Genomic DNA, 23,320 nt, shown 5'->3' with positions numbered 1-23,320 from the left:
TAAAACACAAACCACGGAACAAACATGGACACTAGAGAGATGTTCACTTTACATTTTAGACAGAAAAGGAGACACTTATTTACACAAAGGGCAGTGAAAGGCTAGAACAACCATGTTGTTGAAGATAACCCGACTTCTTTCTCAGAACAACTGGATAAGATTTTTGGATCACTTAGTTCCCAGAAAATTGCACACGTTTAACATGACTCATTTAGTACTGAGGCTGCTACAACACGTATTGTAAATTCTCCCTTTTAGAACCTGGATATTACTGAATTCACCTGTAGCAGGAGATCCAGACATTCGCTACAGCAGAATTTACTGTAAATGTTGTTTGGGGAGTAGTGTTTTGTGGGTCAGAAACTGGAGGTGCCCATGGACAAACAGCAGTTTAGTAGCTCAAAACAGACAACACCTCTAACACCAATATAATTATCAGTTCAATAAAAGCCCAATTAAGTAATTAATTAAGCAGTGTGCTAAAAAAGAGTAAACGCTGGGGTCAGCCGGATGTGGATTGGGAAATGGATGTATTAAACTGAAAGACAAAAAAAGCTTTAATTCATTTAAAAAAATGTATTTAAATACAAAAAGGGAAAATACAACAAACAGGGGTATATATATGCAAATATACAGATGTCTCAACATGACAACAAGGTAGCAACAAGTGAATGAAACGAAGAAAAAAAACAACAACAACAAAACAATTTGTCTATACTACAGAGGTTATGTGGTGTTAGGGGTTACATTAAATAAGTTTATATGGTACAAGACTTTTGTAGACCAACACACCAGGCTTATTTTTAAATATTTTCAATGAATTAGAGTATGGCTTCAATGAGTTAGAAAATTATTTAAAGCTTATAGGATTCTTTTTTACTCTACACGTGTGGATGTAAAATTTTGCAAACAAGAGAATAACATTTACCATTATACGGACTTCTTTGTGTGGATTCGAGACACCGAGAACACTAGCTTTAAAAGTTAGATGTACATAAATATTACTATTGTATAGCCAAGAACAAACAGATCGCCATAAAGTTGTTGAATGGTGACATGAAAAAAAAATGTAAAAAAATGCTTGAATTCATTAGTCATACAGTATATAGTATCACTATATATTCTTTTCCACAAAGATTTTTTTCTGTTTTCACATGTTTGGAAATTATAAGAGAAAATAAGCGTTGTCTCATTAAATTCTTTATGGGAGAATTCCGCAAAACGAACTGACAGAAACGCACGTCCGCAAAACGGAAGTTGTCTACTGACACTTGAAATGGATTGGGGTTTGTCCTGCAGTAGGAAGGTGCTCCCTCTAGTGGTGACTAAGCGACTGAATTGTATCACACATTACCAAGTTAAATTACGTTGTTAAGTTTCCACACTAAGTTGCAAACGGTAGGCTTTACACCATTTGTGTCTTTGCATTTAAAATACTTTTCATCTCTATTTACATTGTGCCAGCAGCCGCACTGTGCAACTCACAAATGGCAACCCACTGAAGCTCAGCAGGTGTGAGCCAGGTCAGTACCTGGATGGAGACCTCCTGGGTAAAAGTGCCTAGTGCCTAGTGGGCACTCACACAACAGTCTGTGTGGGTCCTAAGGCCCCGGTATAGTATAGGGGACACTTACTGTAAAAAAAGGCGCCGTCCTCCAGATTAGACGTAAATTCGAGGTCCTGACTCTCTGTGGTCATTAAAAGTCCCAGGGCGGTTCTCGAAAAGAGCAGGGGTGTTACCCCAGCATCCTGGCTAAATTTCCCATTAGCCTTCACCAATCATGGCCTCCTAATAATCCCCATCTATGAATTGGCTTCATTACTCTGCTCTCCTCCCCACTGATAGCTGTTGTGTGGTGAGTGTACTGGCGCACTGTGACTGCCGTCGCATCATCCAGGTGGGGCTGCGCATTGGTGGTGGTGGAGGGGAGTCCCCATTACCTGTAAAGCGCTTTGTGGAGTGTCCAGAAAAGTGACATTTAAGTGTAAGGAATTATTATTCAGCATTATATATAAGATAATATTGTAACGCTTACGGCCGACAGGCACTGTGTAAGAGCCGGCGTACCAGAGCGGGTGACGTCACCGCCCTTCCCTGTGATAGCAGGACCACAGCTACTGGGCTGTGGAGAGATCTCTCTTTAGCTCACGGGGCTAGGTCGCTGCAGAAGAGACGCGGGAGTCCCGGGTTCGAGCCTCCAGTCGGGATGGGGCCGACCAGATGCGGCAAGGGCGCCCGCCTGAGCCCCCGTTGCGTTACATTGGTGTCAGAAGCGGGGTGGGATAGCCCTTCGCCGGGGACGGCGATTTAAGCGGGGGAGAGTGTAACGCTTACGGCCGACAAGCACTGTGTGTAAGAGCCGGCGTACCAGAGCGGGTGACGTCACCGCCCTTCCCTGTGATAGCAGGACCACAGCTACTGGGCTGTAGAGAGATCTCTCTTTGGCTCACGGGGCTAGGTCGCTGCAGAGAGACGCGGAAGTCCCGGGTTCGAGCCCCGGACGGTGCAGGGGCCGACCAGATGCAGCAAGGGCGCCCGCCAGAGCCCCGTTGCGTTACATTGGTGTCAGAAGCGGGGTGGGATAGCCCTTTGCCGGGGACGGCGATTTAAGCGGGGGAGAGTGTAACGCTTACGGCCGACAAGCACTGTGTGTAAGAGCTGGCGTACCAGAGCGGGTGACGTCACCGCCCTTCCCTGTGATAGCAGGACCACAGCTACTGGGCTGTGGAGAGATCTCTCTTTGGCTCACGGGGCTAGGTCGCTGCAGAGAGACGCGGAAGTCCCGGGTTCGAGCCCCGGACGGTGCAGGGGCCGACCTAATGCGGCAAGGGCGCCCGCCTGAGCCCCGTTGCGTTACAATATATACTGTATATGTTACTATTGAGCCCAGAAAACCCACCAAACGCAAAATATGTCTTATTCAATAATATATATGTAAATAAATTGCAATTGTTTTTAAGTGTTAATATAAGATGTATTGGTTGGGGCATAGTTACTGATTTTTGCATCTCATCTCACTGTACTGAAAAACGCGATTAATGCTATTTTAAAAACTAAATGAATGATGGCATGTTCTTGACGTTTGCAATCACTTCTAAGTGTAAACTTGCATTATTTAGGCATAAGAAACAGAAGATAAACATAATCTTTTCTAGTTAGAGATGAACGCTTCTCCAGGGTGAAGCAGATTGGATCTTGACGGCTGCCGTCCTGCGTGGTTTCCATGGCTACGGCGTCTTGAAAGTAGTTTGAAGAGGAAAGCAAAGAAAAACATGGTGCTGAGTAAGTATTTTAGTGGGGAACTTTGCGACGAAGGAAAATAAACCGTCCTGCTATATGGGATATACAGTATAGTGTGTACTATCTATCAATACTTTTTTAAATTAAATGTATTGAGCGCTCTGAAATAGTTAAGATGAACTATCAGGCAGTAAGGTGCAGACTCCCATTTCCAGCAGTTACGTTTACCAATGTACAGTATGGGCTGTATGAAAACTTATTGGTTTTAAATACATTTAATTCACTCGATAGTGATATACTTTCTAGTTTTATTGAACCCCCGTCCTGGCAAGTGGCAGTTTGCTAGTCTATGAAATAATTTGAATTAGAGTACTTATGTTTCTCCAAACGTATTTTGGAACATTTAAGCAGTGTTTTACTGTATGTTTGTTATGTAGCCGATTACTTATAAAATCTTCTTTTCAAATTTCGCCCTATGTCTCGATACGTTTCTTGAACACCAGGTGCTAGTACTGTAAATGTGACGAGTGGGTAAACATATTAAAGAAATCAAATTAAATTAATTGCCTCTCTCGAAACATACATTTGAATCAACTCCTTGGTGCACACCAGTCACTGAAGATTTGATCAGGCGACGTGCAGAACACAACAACCTGGAGATTTTCTCTTTGGAAGAAGTCTCTCTCCACCAGCAGGACATTGAGAAGATTGAACACATTGATAGATGGTGCAGAGAGCTCAAAATACTTTACCTACAGAGCAACCTCATTCCTAAAATTGGTGAGTCCTCATAGCAGTTGCATACTGTTTATCTGTAACTTTGCATTTGCGACATTTGATCAAATTAGTACAGCTTTACTAACTACACACCAAAAGCCAATATCACTGTTATTGTTAGCATCTTTAGCAGCTCTCATCCTGTACACAGCTGTTTGATGGGGTTCAAAATTCTGGAGTCATGTTTGTAGCCTAACCTAGTTACATGGTCCCATATTCACTAATAATAATTTAAACATATACTGTAAGCTCTTAAGGCAAATATGTAGACTTCTTCAGTGGTTTAGCATATGCCTAAGACTTGGTTCTTTAAAATGTAAAACAATCTTGCTACAAAGTTTTAAGACATTATTTTTGGGGGGCTGCTATGCCACAAATTAAATTCTGTTATGTACAATACCATAAAATGCCCTACCTAACATTGAAATGGATTTTGCTGAGGAATAATAAATTCAAAAGAACTGAATTGTACTGTATGTACAGTATCAGTATTTTCCACATTCTAACTATGATGCTGTTTGTTTGTTTTTTAGAACATGTTGGTAAATTAAAGAAACTGGAGTATTTAAATCTAGCATTAAACAATATTGAACGGATTGAAAATCTGGAAGGTAATTGCTTTTTATATTTTACATTTATGTGTCAGTTTTTGCATTGTTCTGTATATCAAATAATTATGAAAATGAATGTTCTGCAAGCCTTATTTACCGTACTTTATGTACAGGTACTGTACTGTAGTATTTCTTTTAGACCCAACAGAAAATGTTAACATTTTCTTCATCAGGTTCTTGAACTGAAAATGTTTTAAGTTGCTCTTAAAGGTTACTGTGTTTTGTGATAGAAATAAAAATAAAGTTGTTTTCCAGTGTTTCAATTCATACAATTTAGTAATTAAATTTAATCTTATTTTGGAACTAAAATTTTAAATAACATTGAATCCTAATGTAAAACCAAGCATAATGTTAATTACTCTGAGGCATCAGTCATTTGAATTCTTCTGTACTAAGTTGTTCTGGGCTGATGTTCTTTTGAAACTTATTAATTGTAAATATTCAAACAGATTATACTTATACACCTTGGATAATTTCATATGTTATAATTGTTTTCTATTTCTGCTTCTTAATTTACTGTATATTTCCAGGTTGTGAGAGCCTGCAAAAGCTGGACTTAACAGTTAACTTTGTTGGCGAACTAAGCAGCGTGGAGACTCTGAGACACAACATTCATTTACAAGAGCTTTTTCTTGTGGGAAACCCCTGTGCAGAATTTGATGGCTACAGGCAATTTGTGGTAGCTACACTGCCACAACTAAAGGTTTACTATCTTGCATCCATCACATATCTATCTTTCAACTTCAAATTCTTTTATGCTTAAAGCTTAAATTAATGTTTAACTAAAATAATTTTAAGACAGTATTTCAGCATTATAATGGTAGTTTAAAGTTGGGCTTTTTAAATCTTCTGTTTTATTTCCTTGTCTGGCATGTTGTTAATCACAAGGCATTGTGACAACATTAAATATGTAAAAATAAATTTACTTCACCTGAAATAATCCTTATTTTATTTATCTACCATATGACATTCTGCTTTAAATGTCCTCTCTAATTCACTGTATGAATGCTAAGTTATTGATATGATCTGTTTACCAAGACTAATTAATGGATGTGATGTTTTTCATTTGTCGGTAGTGGCTGGATGGCAAAGAGATTGGGCGATCAGAGCGGATTCAGTCAATGCAGGGTCTGGATGCAGTGAGGCAAAAAATCAGGGAACAGGAGCAGGCCTACCTGCAGAAGAGAGCTCAGGAGAAGGAGGAAGCCCAAAGAAAGCTGCAGAAAAGTCAGAAGAAAGAAAAAACAGACACACAGGAAAGGAGGCCAGGCTGTGATGGACAATGGTACATCACTATTAACACTATTTGTAAATGTAAAGGAGCATAATAAAAGCTAACTGTAATCTTTCCATTAATACTAGTACTAACACTACAATGCTAAGACTTTTGCTCGTAAATGGTAACAGTATGTGTCTAGTGTATTTACAGGATGAATAGGTACCTTAAAGTTAAAAAAGGTACCAAAAAGTTTTAATATCGATACAGTAAATTTCAGCTTCGGTATGTGTAATTCTCTTCCCTACCTCACATTAGCAGAATTTGTTGTAAGGTGTAATAAAGAAGTATTTTATAAATATGCAACTGTATCTTTATCTAGGATTATTGAAATGCTTTGTTGCTCAGATATATGGCAGAAGTTTTAATTTAAGCAAATTAGATATAAATAGTGTAAATTGAAGGCATCGATTGAAGTACAAAAGGTTTGCATGAAAACCTCTTGTCTTTTTTGGATGGATGATGCAGACGTCAGTATATGGCTGGTACTGTTGAGACAAAGTGTTTTATGGTGAATGTATTGTGAATTCAACCACGTCTTGGACAACTAAACATTTATAAAATATATTTTTGTTAAGGAAAGCAGACTGAGATTTACTTTGTATTACACTGATTTTTATTCATACATGGAAATCCACTAATTTATTTTTTAGAAAACTGTCTTTCTGCAGGCAAATTTTTACTGTGCTTTATTATGATGAATTGATAATACTTGAGCAGAACACCAGTTATAAGTTCTGTACGTTAGTTACTTGTGAAAACGTATTCTAATACAGAAATAATTGACCAACGGGAGTTTAGAAAGAGGTGACTTACAGCAAAGCTGGTATTTTCACATGCTTTTCTATTGCATTTTGTTCTGTCAGTGAGGAAAGTAATGCAAAGCAAGTTGTGGCCGGGAGAAAGGAAAGCTTCTGTGAAGATGACAAAGACAAGGAGTTTTGGGAAGAGCCTTGTGCTTATACTCCAGAGTCCCGGATTGAAGCTCACAGACACATTGAAGAGAAGCGGAAAGCTAAAGAGGGTGAAAGGTATGGTTTTTGCTTGGATATACTGTACAGTTAGAAGATTTTAATCCATAGCACATCTACTGTAACTCAAATATAATTCAAGTTAATTTTGCAACATCACCTGAAAAACAGTGGGCATGTGCTACTCAGTATTACTGTAAATGTTATACAGTCTCAAAAAAGAAACTGCATACAATGGCAAGATGGTGCATTGTTGAGGCAATCTACTTTTTCCATTGTTTCCAGTGAAAAAGAAATAACTTAAGTGCAGTGTTTTATTTTCTTTCCACAAGTAGGCAGTGTTACACAGACTTCAGCACAAGTTGGAAAAACATTTTTTTCTCTGTAACCGGATGTAAACAGTACCCAATTTTCTAGAATGAAGAGGCTTCCCAATTAAGAAAAATGTTTTTAAAATCACTAATTAATTCAGCTTAATTAATATTTATTGAATAATGTTTTTATTTAAATTGTGGATGCTTTTATCATTGCCTTATTAATCTATGAATAAATTAAGAGAGGTTTCATGCTTTTAAAGCCTGCAGTATATACTGTAGGTTTTAAACATGAACTCAGGCCAGCATGATCTTGTTTTGCTTAAGGTTGCTATGGAATCATCAGATAAATGAACCCCTGATATTATTCTAACATTTGGTGTCCCTGGTGACTAGGTCACTTTACACATCACACCATACTGTATGTCTGTTAAGCAAGATGCATTACAGGTAGCCCTAGTAATCATATTAATTAGGTCCCTGTACTACCTTGACTCCTCCAAGCACCTGTACTCCTTTGCATTAATTACACATATTTTATACTAATCTTTTCTAGACATCACCTTCTACAGTCACAGTGTAACTTGTTTTGAAGTTATTGGCTCATTGGGGAATGGCAAAGATTGTCCTTAGTGCCTCTAAATGTTTTCCCTAATAAACATATGAACATTTCTTTAATTTTTTTAACTTAAATTGTGAAGAGATAAGATATCAGTTTTGGATCCTCCCTATTAAAACTAAAAACGAAATCCTGAGCAGTCACAGGACACCATTGTGTCTGCTGGATGCAGTGCAGTTACATTGGGTTTCCTCAGCTGACTTCATCCCACTGAAATTAGTCATGTGTGGCCAAACATGAGTAGATGATCATCGTCAACAGTCACCAACAATATACTGTAAACCAAATTTTAACCTAGCCTCTTCATGGCTGTGGGGCTTATCCAGTACACATAAGAAAGGATACATGAGCAAAACAATCATTTACAGTGTTGTCAGGAATGTATTTGTGTCAACACTGTACTATATTGTAAATGTCCTAAGCCATAAATCTGGTAGATTACTATAGGGTAGAATCAAATTTAATGTCTAAATGAGTTGTGCTGCTTGTCAGAAAATAATCCTCATAGTCAAGAAGTTCTTTTAATAGACTGTACTTTCTGTAACCTTGAAAGGGTATAGGAATAAAAAAGGTTAGGAATAAAAATAATGTCAATCTCCTTTGAATATTTGATATTCAGTGGTGCCAGCAACAGCATGCAGAGGATGTTATGGGTAAAAATCTGTTTGTCCACAGTCTCTTAGTCGGGCTTTCAGATAACTTTATTCCAATACTCAATAATGCTAATTTGTTTTAATGTTTATATGCCAGCTATTCAGCAATGATGCTAAAAGACAGCAAATGTTCTTCATGATTTTCTGTATCTATAGGCCCTTGTCAGGGATGCCTTCTTTCACTCAGTTAATGTTGCATTGTCTTCAGAACCACAATAAAATGAATGTGTTCCCTCACTTGATTTTTTTTTTTAGTTCAATGAATTATCTTTCTCTTCCTTTGGCTTACTCGTAATTCTGAATTCATAGTGGGAAGGGAAGTGATCACATGCTGTATGAAATTTTCCGTTCTGCAGCATAGTGGGGTCCTCGCTCAGTCAAACTATACAGTAAATGTTATTTCTGATGCTTTATTCTCTTTTCTTTATTATTGCCCCTTGTTTTAATCTTGATTCTGTATTGTGGTGAAAAAAATCTGGTTTATCCATACAGACGTCAAATTTTAGTATGTACTGGTGGTTACAGTACCTTAGAATATATATAGCAATTTGGCTCCATAAATATGCCGTGAAGTTCAGGGACAAAACAAAGGAGGTTTTCTTCTATTTTGTTTTGTTTTTTTTTTCTTTTAGAGAACCTTTAGCAACTTTAGCACTTGTTAGAATTTATAATTGCAATTGAAGTGCTAATGGTTGTTATTATTTGTAACTGGAATTAAAATTCTAATGATTAAAAAAAAATTCATGGGATAATATAAATTTGACTTCCAAAACCCCTACTCGTGAATTGATTCATTTTACCCTTATGTACATTTTTTCCAGGGGACATATTAGCCGCCATATGAGCCACCTTTATGCACTTTATGCGTTTTAGGAATGTCCAGATGTGCGTAAATTTTGTAAATAGGTTTTTTTCTTCTTGATTCTAAACAATGGTAATCCTCACTCTCACTTCTTGGCCAAAATGAGAACTGAAATTTTGGCCTCTCTGGAGTTTGTTTTGTTGTTGGTTTCTTATATTTTGGAAAATGTCAAATTAATAGAAATAGTTCACAACAAAACAATACTATTTTATCTTATTTTATTCTTTTTATCTGAGTAAATGTCTCAGTTTTGCTTATACCATAAAAAATGAGAGTACAATTGACAGTTAACTCTTCAGTGAAACAATTCATCTTACAGAGGCAGCCCTTTATTTTTTTAACTTTAATCATAATCAGGCAAACCTTGAAAATTTGGTTCATTGTTTTCTTTTCAGGAATAAAGACAAAAAACAGAAGGCAAGGACATTGATCACAGCAGATGGACGAGTGCTGAATGTCAATGAGCCCAAGTATGTAGACATTAAAAGCAGTGCATTAACTGTGTAAAGAGCACTAGGCAAAAAATGAAATCATTTGATGTATTTGTAGAATAAGTGGCAATTACTCACAACCCCTTTAATGAGTGGGTCAGAGTAATCTAAGATCATTAACACCTAAGACATTTAATTCAGTGACTAATTTGCTCTTACCAGTTTTGTAGTAATTTTTGATTTATTTCAGTCTTAAGGTCTTCCTTTTTCATAATTATTTATGTTATGATATCTTCCATTAGTTGTAAAGCACGATAAAATAAGAGATTTATTTTTAGTAACCTATTAAGAATATGTCATTTCTCTTAATTATTATTGATGCATCATAAGAACTACAAGCTGGAAAATCCCTTTTATAATTAAAAGCCTAACATATTAGATTACAAGTGTGATCTAGATATATTTTATAAATAGAATGTATTTCTATTTGTTATGATAACCAACCTATGTATGTTATAATAATCAAACTGTACTACAGATTAATTGCATAGTAACAAAGCCCCATCCTGCTCGTAGACTGATTTATAACAATGATGAATATCTGTTTATTACATAATTAATAACATATTAATAGGTTGGTTATACAAACTAAACAGTTGTCCTCTTAATAATGTTATTATCTGTACATTTTCTTATGACCTTTGTTTTATAACTGTCTGAGTCTTCTTGTTCTAATCACACCTTTAACAAGAAAATAGAATCTCAGAGCTACAGTATACTGCACGGTGTTTCAATTCAGGATGCTTCAGCACGACAAGGAATGTTAATAATTATAAGAACTTTCACTTCAAAGGTGCCAGTTATTTCTGCTGCACACTGTGTTACTGACAAGCCAGTGTCTTGAAGAGGTAGCACATTAATATCTCTGTTGCTTGTCACTCATCACATATGCCCTCCCATGAATAACTTGTTTTTTGTCCCTTTTATCACATAATCCTTAAAGCATTGCAGTAGCAAAGAACTAATAATCTTCATATCAAATGCAGTCAGACTTCATATAGTCACCATCACTGAGAATTGAACAGGGTGCCACATCAGACAATAGACGTCAATCTAAGCATATGCCACTTCATAACTGTATCTGTACCTGATTCAAGTGGATGGTGAGATGCACTTAAAAACTGAAGGATAGCTGCAGTTACATTGTAGTCTGTATATTGTTTCCAATGGACTGTGGGCTGGAAGCTATGACAGTAGAAAGCAGTACATAATTGCTTACATGTAGGTGGAAGCTGTCTCCAGTTGTGCTGCAAGAGAAGCAAAATCAATCCACAGTAATCACATATCCTGTATAATATTATCAGAGGTCACTCTTTCACACTCTTTCCCTTGCATGTTCGTTATTTTGCCATACCTAAAAAATTAGGTTGTAATACCATGGTTAAAATGATTGAAAGTCACAAGTCTGATTGGAAATTGTTAACCTTTCAATCTTTGATGAAAACTGAACTTTTTCCTTTTTTTTTGTTTTTGAGTGAAGAATGTTTTGTTTGATATTCTTATTTAGTATTTAAAAATCAGAATCCATGTATAAAGTGACATCTATAGGGATTTATAAATTAAAGCTGGTATTCAAAATGTAGTGGTTCACAGAAATATTGGTTTTCTTGATAAATATTTAGCCCTTTTATGTCCTGGAAAAAAAAAACTGGACAAATAATGGTACTGCTATCAATTCTACAAATAGTGTTTGCTGCATATGTATATGTGTGTTTGAAGCAATGTTGTATTAGGTTAAACTGTATTAAGCATAAATGTGTAATGTTTTTATCTATAAAAGGCTTGATTTCTCTTTGTCGGACGATGAGGATGGCAACAATATTTTGCTGGATCTTTCAGTCTACAGGTTGGTAAATTTTCTAAACAGTACTGTTATTAACCTTTTAACTTACAAGCAACATTATCTAGACTGCCTTCTATTGAATTATTTGTTCTGTATTGTGTTCAACTTATAGCTTAAAATTATGTATTAGTATATTTTAATATGAGGTACATCTTAATATATCTGGCATTTTATGATGAATTCACATACTGTATGCTGCAGTGTGTTTAAGGCCTAAGTTTCTATCTTTCAAATAATTGTATATGCTGTACGGTATATTATTTAAATGAAATCTTCCTGGTTTAAAAAATGTTATTTTGCATTTTAGTTACTTTAGTTGCAATCCACAGTTATTTATATTACTTAGTTATTAGATATTGGGACTTCTTAGCATAGAAAAATGTCAAGTTAGGAGGTATTAAACACAATAAGGAAAAAAGTATCTAATTTTCTATGTTTGCCTACAGGTATTTGGATACATCCCTTCTAGATGTGGATGTTCAACCAACGTACATTAGAGTCATAGTTAAAGGAAAGGTACTACAGGCTTTGTTTTCTTTCAGGGCAGACAATGCTCTGCTAAGACAATGAGTAACAAAGACTTTTTGTACCTTTTCAGTTTTCTGTCTAATTCAATCGTAAGCTAACAATCAAGGAATTTTCTCCATTCAACTTAATGAAATCATTAACAATGATTTACAGTGACTTGCAAAAGTATTCATACCCTTCCTATGGTATCTCTTTTTTAACCTACAAAAAGACGCATACACATTTTTTAAAACTTAACCTGAATACTTCAATTTGACTAAGGAATTCTGTGATACCATCTATTATTGTGTGTTATGCACAGCTCATATTTACTGTATGTTTATGAAGAAAATGGGACAGTGTTTTAATTGGTGTATGTGACAAAAGGCACTGTACAGTTTACAAGTAAAAATAGGTATTTTGCCAAAAACGTTTTTCAGGTACAGTGCCCAGACCTGTAATTACATTTTGAATTATTACAGCCTTGAACTGAAATTGCAAGTTTGCTGGTTATTTGACTACTTTTTTTGAAGGTTATAAATTGTCAGAAAAGTGTGATGTTTCTGCACTGACACTGAGACAGTTCTTATGTGTGGATTTTACTCCCAAATAAATACAACATTCTGTACTATTACGTGCAGTGCTTATTTATTGGAAATGTTATGACGTGATTCATTTGAGATGTACCATAGATACCTCTATGACTATATTAACTTTTAAGAATTAAAATCTTAACATACTGAAGTTTCTATTTATCTTGACATTTATGCGGTAGTAGTGAATGAATAAATGTTTTTTTTAGTATTTAGGTCACTGAATTTTAGTTAACGGATGTACAGTAGCTTCCAAGCTTGTTGTTACAGTATGTACCTATGACACACAGGATCTAAATTATTAAATTAGATGCATTTACTGGAGATCTGTCATCAACTAAATTTGTATTGCTCAAACAACAACTTTCAGTATAACCTTCTACCACTAGCTAGGTTTTATAGTTCTAAATGCTAATGCTGTTTAAAACAAAACATGATGAATAAATTATGCTATAAATCTTAATCTGTTTAAATGGAATTAAAATAGCTAATGTGGTAAAACCTGTATTTTTTTTTACTTCTGCCTGTTTGGATCATTGTATAACTTAAGATACTGTACAATGTTTTAAAGCAAGGAATGTGATTATTCATCCCATTAACCTGCTTTTAATGAGAATGTTTTGTGTTTAGGGTTTTTATATTGTCTGAGCGACTACAGTACAATTATGTTAGAAATATTCTTTAGTGCATGAACTCTTAAGATAATAGTCTAATTTATGTTAATTGAGTATCACATGGCGTCAGAATTTGTTTTTCTCATTTTGTTTTGCATAAAATAACTGGATTATGGATTAGCTGGATATATTTTGAAATTGTTTTCTTTGTTTTTGGACAATGAGTTAATGTTAATCTGAATTATTTTGGCTTTTCAAATTTTCCCTTTTCATATAATCATGTGAAATTTATCTTTTAAAATTCGGGTACTCTTTTATGCTTTTATGCTTGCCATGTTAAATTTTAAAACCATGGTATAATTGTTCTACAGTAATATGCAATTACAGCTTCGTAACCATTTTTTTTCGTAGAAATGGTGAGAAAAACAAATTTACTGACCTGCTTTCCACATTACTGAATTTCTTCTGTTCACAAAAAAATCCATCTAATTTTATGCCATAAAAATGTGAAGTGAAAATGAAGCTTGTCAAGATAAATATGAGAGTTGCTATCTTGGGATTCCATTTCTGTGAATTACCAATAAAAAATAGAGCAAAAATTGGCTTCCGAGGAGAAGTGACAATTGAGGAACAGGAAAAAATACACTAGTCATTTTTTGGCAAGTACTCTTCTTTGGAAAATTATAATTTGAGCATGTAGACATTATATAGGCCGAAAACAAAATACATTCGTTAAAGTGTTAAACTTGAAGATACTTTCTGCTTTGTCATACCATATGAATTTTCAAATACAGTACTGGTCTTTGAAAAAACTGAAATACAAGCTAAACAGAACCTTTGACTATACAACTTTATAAAATTAAATTACTTGTTTGTACAGTAGATACCTTGTTTCAGTTTCTAAATATGTCCATTTGAAAAAAAAAGTTGAATTGTAGACTGTAGTTATGTATCAATGGCACATTTGGCAAAATAAATGCTGTGCTTTTGTGTTCCAGATCTTCCAGCTTGTACTTCCTAAAGAAGTGAAGCCTGATAGCTCCATAGCTAAAAGGTCTCAAACCACAGGGCACTTGGTTGTCATAATGCCAAAGGTACAGGTAGTCGATGCACCGATATCCATGTAAAAAATACTTAATTTTTGTGCACTTAAAAACATATCTGTAAATATTGTTTGAAAAAAGGGGGCATTATTGTCCTTCATCCCACAGTGCCAAGACATCATATTTACTTTATGCGTATGCTGATTACATAATGCTACAGATAGATATGGTAGATATGACAAATGCTGATAGAATCTATATCTAATATACAATGCTCATTTTAGTCAGCCCTATTGATACAAATGTGATGTTCCCGACAGGCATTTTTTTAATATGTAGCCAAATCCTCTAGTTCTTCGTCAACATTTTATTTAATGTGTCATTACAACACAGTAATCTCAGAGGCAGTGATAAGTAAATACCATTGAAATTGTTTTGTATGGTTGAAGTAAAAAAAAAATGTCAATATTAATCGATATTGTTGATTTTATGGAAATTCAGAAGCTTATGATTTTGAAAATTTAAATTTCAGTGCATTTTCTGTACTGCTTCATGTGTCTGTGGCTGAACTAAAATGCTTTGAAATTATTTTTTGACTCTAAACTTGAAACATTACATATAGTATCTACTAAAGTATGTACTAAAAGTAGTAAAAATGTTTAAATATGTGAGTTTGCAACTTTTGTGATTTTGCCTCAGCGTGTAACTAATGTCCTCTTTAAATTGAATTGGCACCCTGTGATCTTTAAAATGTTTTTTAATGGTCTCTTCTTTTCATGTAACAAACTGAATCTTCTGTCTTTGGGTTACCTTAGGACTTATTTCTTCAGAATAGCGCAATACCTTATTAGTGATTTGCTAGTTCAGATCTGTGGAACTTATTACCAAAACCATTTGAGATGCTGAGACTGTGGACATTTTTTAAAACTTGCCTAAAAACCCTTCTTTTACTATTGCTTAATAGTTATACAGTAGCTTAATTTTTGTTTTAATATTTGAGTTTTTTTAATAGTGCTTAACAATAAAATGTGTTATTATTAACCATCAATTGTCACTGAAACTAATAATATATTACACAGACAGAAATACCCATATTAGCAGTAAATGTTTTTAATCAAAATGTTTTATTTATTTTGATAATTTGATCAATTGTGCTGGATTGCAATTACAGACTTTAAACTTTGTTTTTGGTCATGACTGTATAGTGATGGAAATTTGAAAAAAACAAAATAAAGTAATACTTTAGATGGAAATAAAATAAAGTATTTCTCAGAGTTTAGTCAGAGAAAAGTTATAAATGTGTATATACAGTATATTGACTTTCACCTAAGTTGTATACTGTATTTCCCCATGTTGAATGTTTGCCTAAGATTAAGTTGAGAGATGTCTATGTCAAATGTTTTTATCTAACAAGTCAGACAGTTAAAGAAAGAAGTTGTGCAAAATTTGTAGCATCCAATAAGTATTTGAAAATGCATTTGTAAAGTCTAGTTATTGGTATAACTTCAAAAGTATCTTCTGTGTCTTTGTAAGCAAACATTCACTTAGTATATAGGATGCAAAACATTTAGTATAAATTAGTGGTAACTAAATCTCCATATGACTGAACACTCAGTTACTATTTAACTACCTGACATGAACAGCATGGAATAAACCTTTACTTGTTCCTTCGCAGCCTAGGCACACTGACACAGCTACAGTATCTACTTGAATGTAAATAAATATATGTTACAATTACCGGTAACGTTTTGTATTAAAAAGAAAGGTCCAATTTAAAATGTTTCTGTACAAAAATCCAGTTTTCATTGATAAAACAGCACTAACACATACAGTATGTAAGGACACATACTATAAGTACAGACTGCACAAATACTGTAGCTCTGCTTTGAAGTATACGTGAAGTATACTGGATTAAATCCCACCAAAGTAGAAAACCTGTCAAAGACAACTAAACAGTGTTTTACAAGGTTGGAAAAGTAAAGGTTTCAAAGTCTGTATTTAATTCAGAAATGTAAAAAAAATATTTTTCAGGCTCAGGAGCTTGTTAAACCAAAAGTATCCCCAGTTTCAAAATCCTCACGTGCCATTGAAGCATCTACTGGTAACACAAGGTAATGGTCTCTTCTTTTTAGCAGATGTAGTAATAGTGAAATAGTGAATAGTGAAATGTTTGCCAGCCAGTGCTTTAGAAAATATTTTGCTTTATTTCATATTGGAATTAAAACTTTGTTAAATCTTATGCTTATTCTGAACAAAACAAAATTCTAGAAAAAAATTGTCCACTGATGTAATTAGTAAAAGTACTGCAAACTAAACAGAGAAAGCTTTTTTTTTTAAAATATAGGTGTTACAGAAAATGTTTACAAATGTCTCAACTGCGATTGTTTTAAATTTCATTTAGTGATTCATTGGAATTATAAATACCAAGTTTATAAGGTGTGAAAATTAAGATGGTGGAATTATTTATTTATGAAAAACAACATTCAAATTGGATGAAATTGTCTCCTCCAAAATATGCCTCTTGTCAACAAGTGCAATGGGCGGATGATAGTACAAATATTCTGCTCTGGTCACATGTTAAAACAATATCACCATCTAAATAATTCACACCATGTACTGTAGTTCTCCAGGTGTCTTTTACATTGGACTTGTATTCAGTCAAGCACAATGTTTAAACTTGGCCAATAATTTCTTGCATTTACATAGCACTTAGTGTTATTAACATACAGTATAGGGAAGTGATCCACTCCAGTTACCATTGAAGTGCAGTACTCGCCTCATTGATGCACTTCAGTCATTCTGTACCAACAGAGCTAGCACACAGAAATGAGGGGATAATTAAAATATAAATTCACCATTTGAATTAGTGGGGACATTCAGGTAATCCTGATTGAACACGTCTAAAACTGAATTTAGCCAAGACACCAGAGTTAATACAAAGCAGCACTCACATACTGTATCTTTCAATGCACAAATGAGGTTTGGATCTCCTGTGCACAAAGCAATTCAGTAACACTTTTGTACAATTGTAGCACATTTATAAATTTTCCCAATAAGCTTTTATTTTAAGTGGAAGCAATTCAGATGTTTCCATTACTAGTTTTAAAATCTGCTTTTTTTCTTTATAAGTTGACCCCGAAGAGAAACATTAATATTATATATAGCTCAAAATGCTTTCAATAAAAACACAGTGGAGACATTGGAAACCCGCAGCTATTGCGGTTTAGTGAGAAAATACAATATTGGATCCACTTCAGTTTTCTCTTTTTTATATCAGTTGCCTACATCTCTTTAAACACTTGTTTTACTATTGTTCATGCCTAGTAAAACACAAATTGATTTGGCTCTCATGTATAACCACTCATTTTGACAAAGTGCTCTCTAAACTACGTTCAGAACCTCTGCGGAATAATCTTAATACCTTAAACAATCTATTTAAAGGAGCGTGCAATACATAAGCAAAATATTTTTTGTGCGTAATACACAATTATTAAGTTCCCTGCTTAGTAATAACTTTTTCTGTTTAACTCTGTAATAAATCATATTTAATTTAAGACAATAATTGATCTTTGTCTTTCTTACAATTCTATGTTTAAGGTGTGATCGTTTCAATTAAAGATAGATTGTTTATGTTCAATTTGTTTATTGGTTTTTCAGGGAAAACGAAAAAATGATCACATGGTACCATATACAATAATGAACAAATGTTAACAATCATCATGGCATGAAAGACTTGGTACCTAAGCAAACTGTGTAAATCCAACAATAATATAAAAACAGGAATAAATTAGTAGGAAAAGGGAAACTGGAGATTTGGAGCAGATAAGCAAAGGAAAAAGTGAAAAGAAAGGAAAAAGGTAGTGCAAGGACAGAAGAGGGAAGCCACAGTCTTCTAGGTCTTTCATATGTTGGAGTCGAGCTGGAAGCTCTTAAAGGCGTTTAAAAAGGGCTACCAGACAGAACAACATTTTGAAGAGGAACACCTGTTGTGATAAAACCTGTTTTTTTCATGAGAATGTAGTACAAGCAATGAAAGATAACCTTGACTTACATGTGATTAGTACCTTTACAGGTTTAGAATTAGAATAATGTAGTCTTATTTGGTTAAAGTGATTTTTTCATTTATAACCTAATGCATATTTCTAAAGTTTTCAAACTCAATATTTAGCCTGTAGAAGCACGCTCATTCACAACATACTGTACACGTACACAACAGGTTTGCACGTATTTTGGGGAGCTAATCTTAAGCTTTGCTTAAAATGTTCTTAATTTTGTGTGGGCTCTGGTAATGAACTGCAATTAATCATATTTTGTTCTTTGTAAGAGTGGATATTGAAAATAGGAAAATAACATGAATATCATACAGTACATGCATTATTGTTGGTGTAGCACACACCTAACAAGATATACTGTACCATTTTTCTGAAACCTTGTTTTCATGTTTTCTCCTTACTTGCCCTTACCAATGATCATTAATAGGGATATGACATATTTGTTATTGGACCGTCTCAGTGAGATTGAATCTAATTACTGTAACGAAGCACAAGTACATCAAACGTTGCATTTAGTATGTCATGCTGGCATTATCCTGTTGGCATACGTTGACCTTAGAATCAAAAGGCTAACAAGCCTGAACTGGGCTTTAATAGTTACCTTAAAAAGGGTGAAGGTCAACTGGATGTTTTGATATTCTGATTTCTGATGTTAAAAGAGATCAAATATTTTTTTAAAATATTAATATGTGTTTTTTGACATTTCTTTCTTCAACCTGAATTTCTTTCTTTTACCTGAATTCTAAACACATGAGTCAGTGTAGTGTTATATATCTTTACATGAACAAATCCTCCATGTCTTTTTCAGTGCAGCTATCTCAGGATGGGTTCAATAGAAATTATGTTCCTTTAAATTTGTGAAAAGAAACTTAAAGTTTTCAATAAGAAATAAATCAGCATGAAAACAAAATGTAGATCAACTGAAATAAAATATATAAATTGAGCATTTATAATTTCACATCACATACACATTGTAATTTAGCATGCAACATAAAGATGATATAATGCAACTTACTTTATTTTGTTTTCTAGGCAGTCTCAAGAAAACTGCTATTGCAGAAAATATAATAATATGCTTTATTGTAACAATTACTTTCACATTTGGTAGACTTTTGAAAGTGAAAATGTTTACAGAAATCGTCTAGTTGAATTAGGGTATAGCAGAAGTGTCTGACACTAATTTGCAATTACTTACACTTCTTCGCTCTTGATTTATAATGATCATGTCCTGTTCTATTCTGATAATTAGGATTGTAAAAAAAAGACAATAGGATGTAGCTACCAAACCCAAAACCTAGATTTGAATCTAATGTCTACCTTGACTAAATGTTACTGAGCGTCACAGAGCCCTCTGAATACAAATGGGAAACAGGTGGTGACAACCTCAAGGCAAGACAAGGTTTCCTGGGTGATCAGACTGAGCTATATTTTACAGAATCCCTCTGGTGTTTATTCCCTCCAGATTAAGGGAAAGTACTAAAGCTTTAAGATTTTAGAAAATAATTTACCCGAGAGTACAGAAATATTTTTATGAAAAATAACATTGTACCTGTGTTGCAAAAATATATAATTCATTTTGACGAAAACATCTACTCATCCTTTATCAGAAAGCTTCAGTAACCTATCCTGGAGGTACAGGACGCACTGTGGGTCTACTCTCCACATGGGATGCAATTCCATCACAGGGCAGACAAATAAAAAAAGAACACAGGGCAATAGAAAGGAGAGAACACCTGAGAGATTGGTTTAATCTGCCTACACCTTTGGTTGAAAATTTAGCTGGTCCTCATGCAAGAAACAGGAATCCAATTACAGTTACCATGCAATTACTTCTGTAATAGTATCAAACAGGAATGTATCAAGGCACCCATAGTTTTCAGTCTATATTAGCACTGATAAAAAAAGGATCACTTACTGTAATTAAGTTATTTTATGAAGCTTCTTTGTTTCTTTTTCTTTATATTTGTATTTAATTTTTTTGCATCATAAATATTATGTGCTATCATGTTTCTTAGCACTTCCTTTCACCGATTGTGTGTTATGAATATATATTTTCCAATTTACTCTGTGATTTGCTAAATATAGAGGTTTAAAAAGACCAATTAAGTTTTTCAAAGCATTGCTGACGCCTGTCTCTGTTGTATTCTAATTTTATTTTGCTTGCTTTAAAATCTAAAAAGAAGGCAAATCCTGTAGGTAAAGTTGCTTGTGTTTTTTTGTGGTGATTTTTCAGATAATCAGTTAAAAACAAAGAAGACTTCATTGTTTTAAACAGACTGCAATGCAATTATTGTAGATAAGACTTTAGTGAATGTTGTTTCCTTTTTGAGTATGCTAATTCTTGTATCATTCATTGGAAGGAAATAGTTTGTATGACAATACCCTGCTTTTTGTGTGTAGGGACATGGTCATAGATTGGGTTTCCAATTAGCTACTGTACATGTTTACTGTTCACTTTCTTTCATTTCAGTTGTGTGTATTTAGTGAAACCAAAATGATGTTGCATGATCCACTGATACCGTGATACGATCACTCTGATAAAGAATATGTGAAAAATGCATGCATATGTGAAGCATATTTTTATCTTCATTCTTGTCACATCGTTTTGCTTAACCTTACTAAACTGCTTTGCCTAGCAATTTGGAGTATTGGAGAAGAGATATAAAGAGAAATTTTATGCCCTTGTCTTGGGATGCCTCCTGGGTTTAGGAGATGGTATCTGCTGAATTATTTGTACAGTATTCTATGAGTAAACTTGCTTAACTAATGAAACTGATGAAAACTGATGAGAAAGCAGAAAGTACAAGAAATTAATATTTGTTTCTCAGAATTTCAGTGATATTAAACAGTAATTTTATTTAAATGGATGAAAGAATGTACAAATAGTTTACATTAATGAGTTAGTAATATAATTTGTGTATTGTCTATTAAATGCAATTCTTCAAATTCAGATTTGAATATTAACATTTTTTGTCTGATGCTCTTTACACGCCTCTGTTTAGGATCAGTATTATAGCCTCACACCATTGATGCACTCATATAAGAAACTTGTTTTTAGAATGGAAGATGATAGCTATTGTAATAATGAATAAAATGAATTATAAGGACAATATCTCCATTATTTGATCCTTAATACAGTATGTTAAAAAACTTGGGAAATGTCCATTTAATGTATTTCTGTTTTAATGTAAGTACCTGTACTAATACGTTGCTCAACTAGTATAAGTTAAAGTGCTAGATAAAGTGGGTGCTGATGCATTTGCATTATTGAGTGTGTATCTCATGAAGTTAAGTGCACCCCAGCTCAGTCTGAGTGGAGACCGAATTATTTGAAATATTCACGATATTCAAAATATTTGTGGTGTTTATCATTTTGTGCCTGCCAGTGGAGTCTAGTACACCTTTCTTTATCTTTATAACTGGGTTATTTAACCTTTACTGATTTAAAAAATGAATTTCCATCACCTCTAAAGAATCAACATTTGTTGTTCTGTTTGAATCACTTTGGATCACACTGATTTTTGTGCTAATTTATTCTCATTGCAGTAAAGCAAAAGGACTGGAAAAGCTGGAAGTGGATCCCAGAAAGCAATCAATCATTGATCTGGCTAATATTGTGCAAGAAAAGAAGACAATTTCTCAAGGGCCTTTAAAGTTGCAATGCTCACGACTGAGTGAGTCTATACAAGATATTGAAGACTTTGAAGACAGCCCTGATATTCCACCTTTAATATAAAAGAAATGAATATAATGAATTGAATATAAAAGAATCTCCCCCTGAATCTGAGTTATTGTGTAGTGTATTTAAATATGAAAATTTGGAACATGTATACTGATAAAAATTAAAAAGCAAATACTACAAATTGAATAGTCATGTGTTGTGTTTGTAATGCTAGTCAGTATATGTGGTTAGTCTGGTGTATGCATCTATTTACACTGTGCACTTTTTTTCTTTGTTGTCTGTCAAATAGATTGCAATTGCAGATATTAAACAAAAAACTCTTTTCTTGAAGTTATACTTCAATGGAAAGAATTACAGTATGTGTTAATGGAATTATATGACTGGCATTGAACTCTGTTCTAAGAACATTTCAGAAGTAATTCTGACATTTACCGTGCTAATGTTATTGAAAATTACAAGTGGAATAACAGGAAGTGTCCTCTTATTTGGTATGCATAATAACTGTGTAAACCATTTCCCGTTTTGACCACCAGTGTGTGAATTACTGATAGAGGTGAAGGTAATTTGTGGTACTAGCACCTCTTTTTTGTTTGACAAAATATAATTTCTGTTTAAAATAATTGGGAGGTACACTGACCTTCTTTAATGTGATAACATTAGCAGTTAACAGCAGTTTTGAGATATGATATGCAACATCTTCAGCTTACTATACAGACTGTTTTTTCCTCTCATTATCTTAGAAATGTATCCACGTGTGCTCGTATTTGGTGCGCTACAAAGACGTACTGTATGCTCTAGCCTAGTGCTGAATCTTGACCACGTGCAGCAGCAGAAATGGATTTTTATTTGCCTCATCGGACTGTAGCTAAAATGATATTGGTGCTGTTTTGGGAACTGTCACATAGCGTTAATCAGGACCCTATGCAGATGATAGAATCCGGTAGGGAGTGCAACAAACACGGGGGAGAGAGGACTAGGAGCGGGGATGGAAGACAAACGGGAGCGTGTCGACGGTACGCTGGTGCTCGGGGAGGCGTGGTCCAGGCGAAATTGAGGTGGCGTAAGAGCTCTGGTGCTTATATTTCTTGACTGCTTTGTGAAAACTACACTGTATATCCAGCTTGACTGCATGTCTTACAGAATCACAGTGTGGGACAGGCAACCTGGACAA

At 34.3% G+C, this 23,320-nt stretch overlaps 1 protein-coding gene across 3 annotated transcripts; it reads left to right on the top strand.

The window, feature by feature from the left end:
* Positions 1-1,746: 1,746 nt before the first annotated feature.
* dnaaf11 (dynein axonemal assembly factor 11) lies at positions 1,747-22,330 on the top strand. 3 transcript variants are annotated; one of them, XM_088643933.1, is made up of 13 exons: positions 1,747-1,985; positions 3,157-3,283; positions 3,854-4,021; positions 4,552-4,629; positions 5,160-5,308; positions 5,706-5,914; positions 6,772-6,936; positions 9,720-9,794; positions 11,596-11,661; positions 12,105-12,174; positions 14,371-14,466; positions 16,447-16,526; positions 22,014-22,330. In XM_088643933.1, the coding sequence occupies exons 2-13, from the start codon at positions 3,274-3,276 to the stop codon at positions 22,201-22,203; spliced, it is 1,356 nt and encodes a 451-aa protein (XP_088500059.1). In that variant the 5' UTR covers positions 1,747-1,985; positions 3,157-3,273; the 3' UTR covers positions 22,204-22,330. The 3 variants fall into 3 exon arrangements, with proteins under 3 accessions (XP_088500059.1, XP_088500058.1, XP_088500060.1); XM_088643932.1 differs by having other exon boundaries at positions 1,750-1,985; positions 5,160-5,332; XM_088643934.1 differs by lacking the exon at positions 16,447-16,526 and having other exon boundaries at positions 1,750-1,985; positions 5,160-5,332; positions 22,014-22,145.
* Positions 22,331-23,320: the final 990 nt, after the last annotated feature.

This window comes from Lepisosteus platostomus, chromosome 8 (assembly GCF_059453375.1).
Source record: "Lepisosteus platostomus isolate fLepPlt1 chromosome 8, fLepPlt1.hap1, whole genome shotgun sequence".
NCBI classification, from domain to species: domain Eukaryota; kingdom Metazoa; phylum Chordata; class Actinopteri; order Semionotiformes; family Lepisosteidae; genus Lepisosteus; species Lepisosteus platostomus.
Note: the sequence above shows the minus strand (reverse complement) of the source record. Positions and strands in the feature narration are given on the sequence as shown.

Bases quoted from the DNA above. Each gene is read 5' to 3' on its own strand.
- dnaaf11 (XM_088643932.1), top strand. The intron at 5,915-6,771 runs GTACATCACTAT...TTGTTCTGTCAG, and splicing joins CCAGGCTGTGATGGACAATG to TGAGGAAAGTAATGCAAAGC. The intron at 16,527-22,013 runs GTAATGGTCTCT...TTCTCATTGCAG, and splicing joins GCATCTACTGGTAACACAAG to TAAAGCAAAAGGACTGGAAA.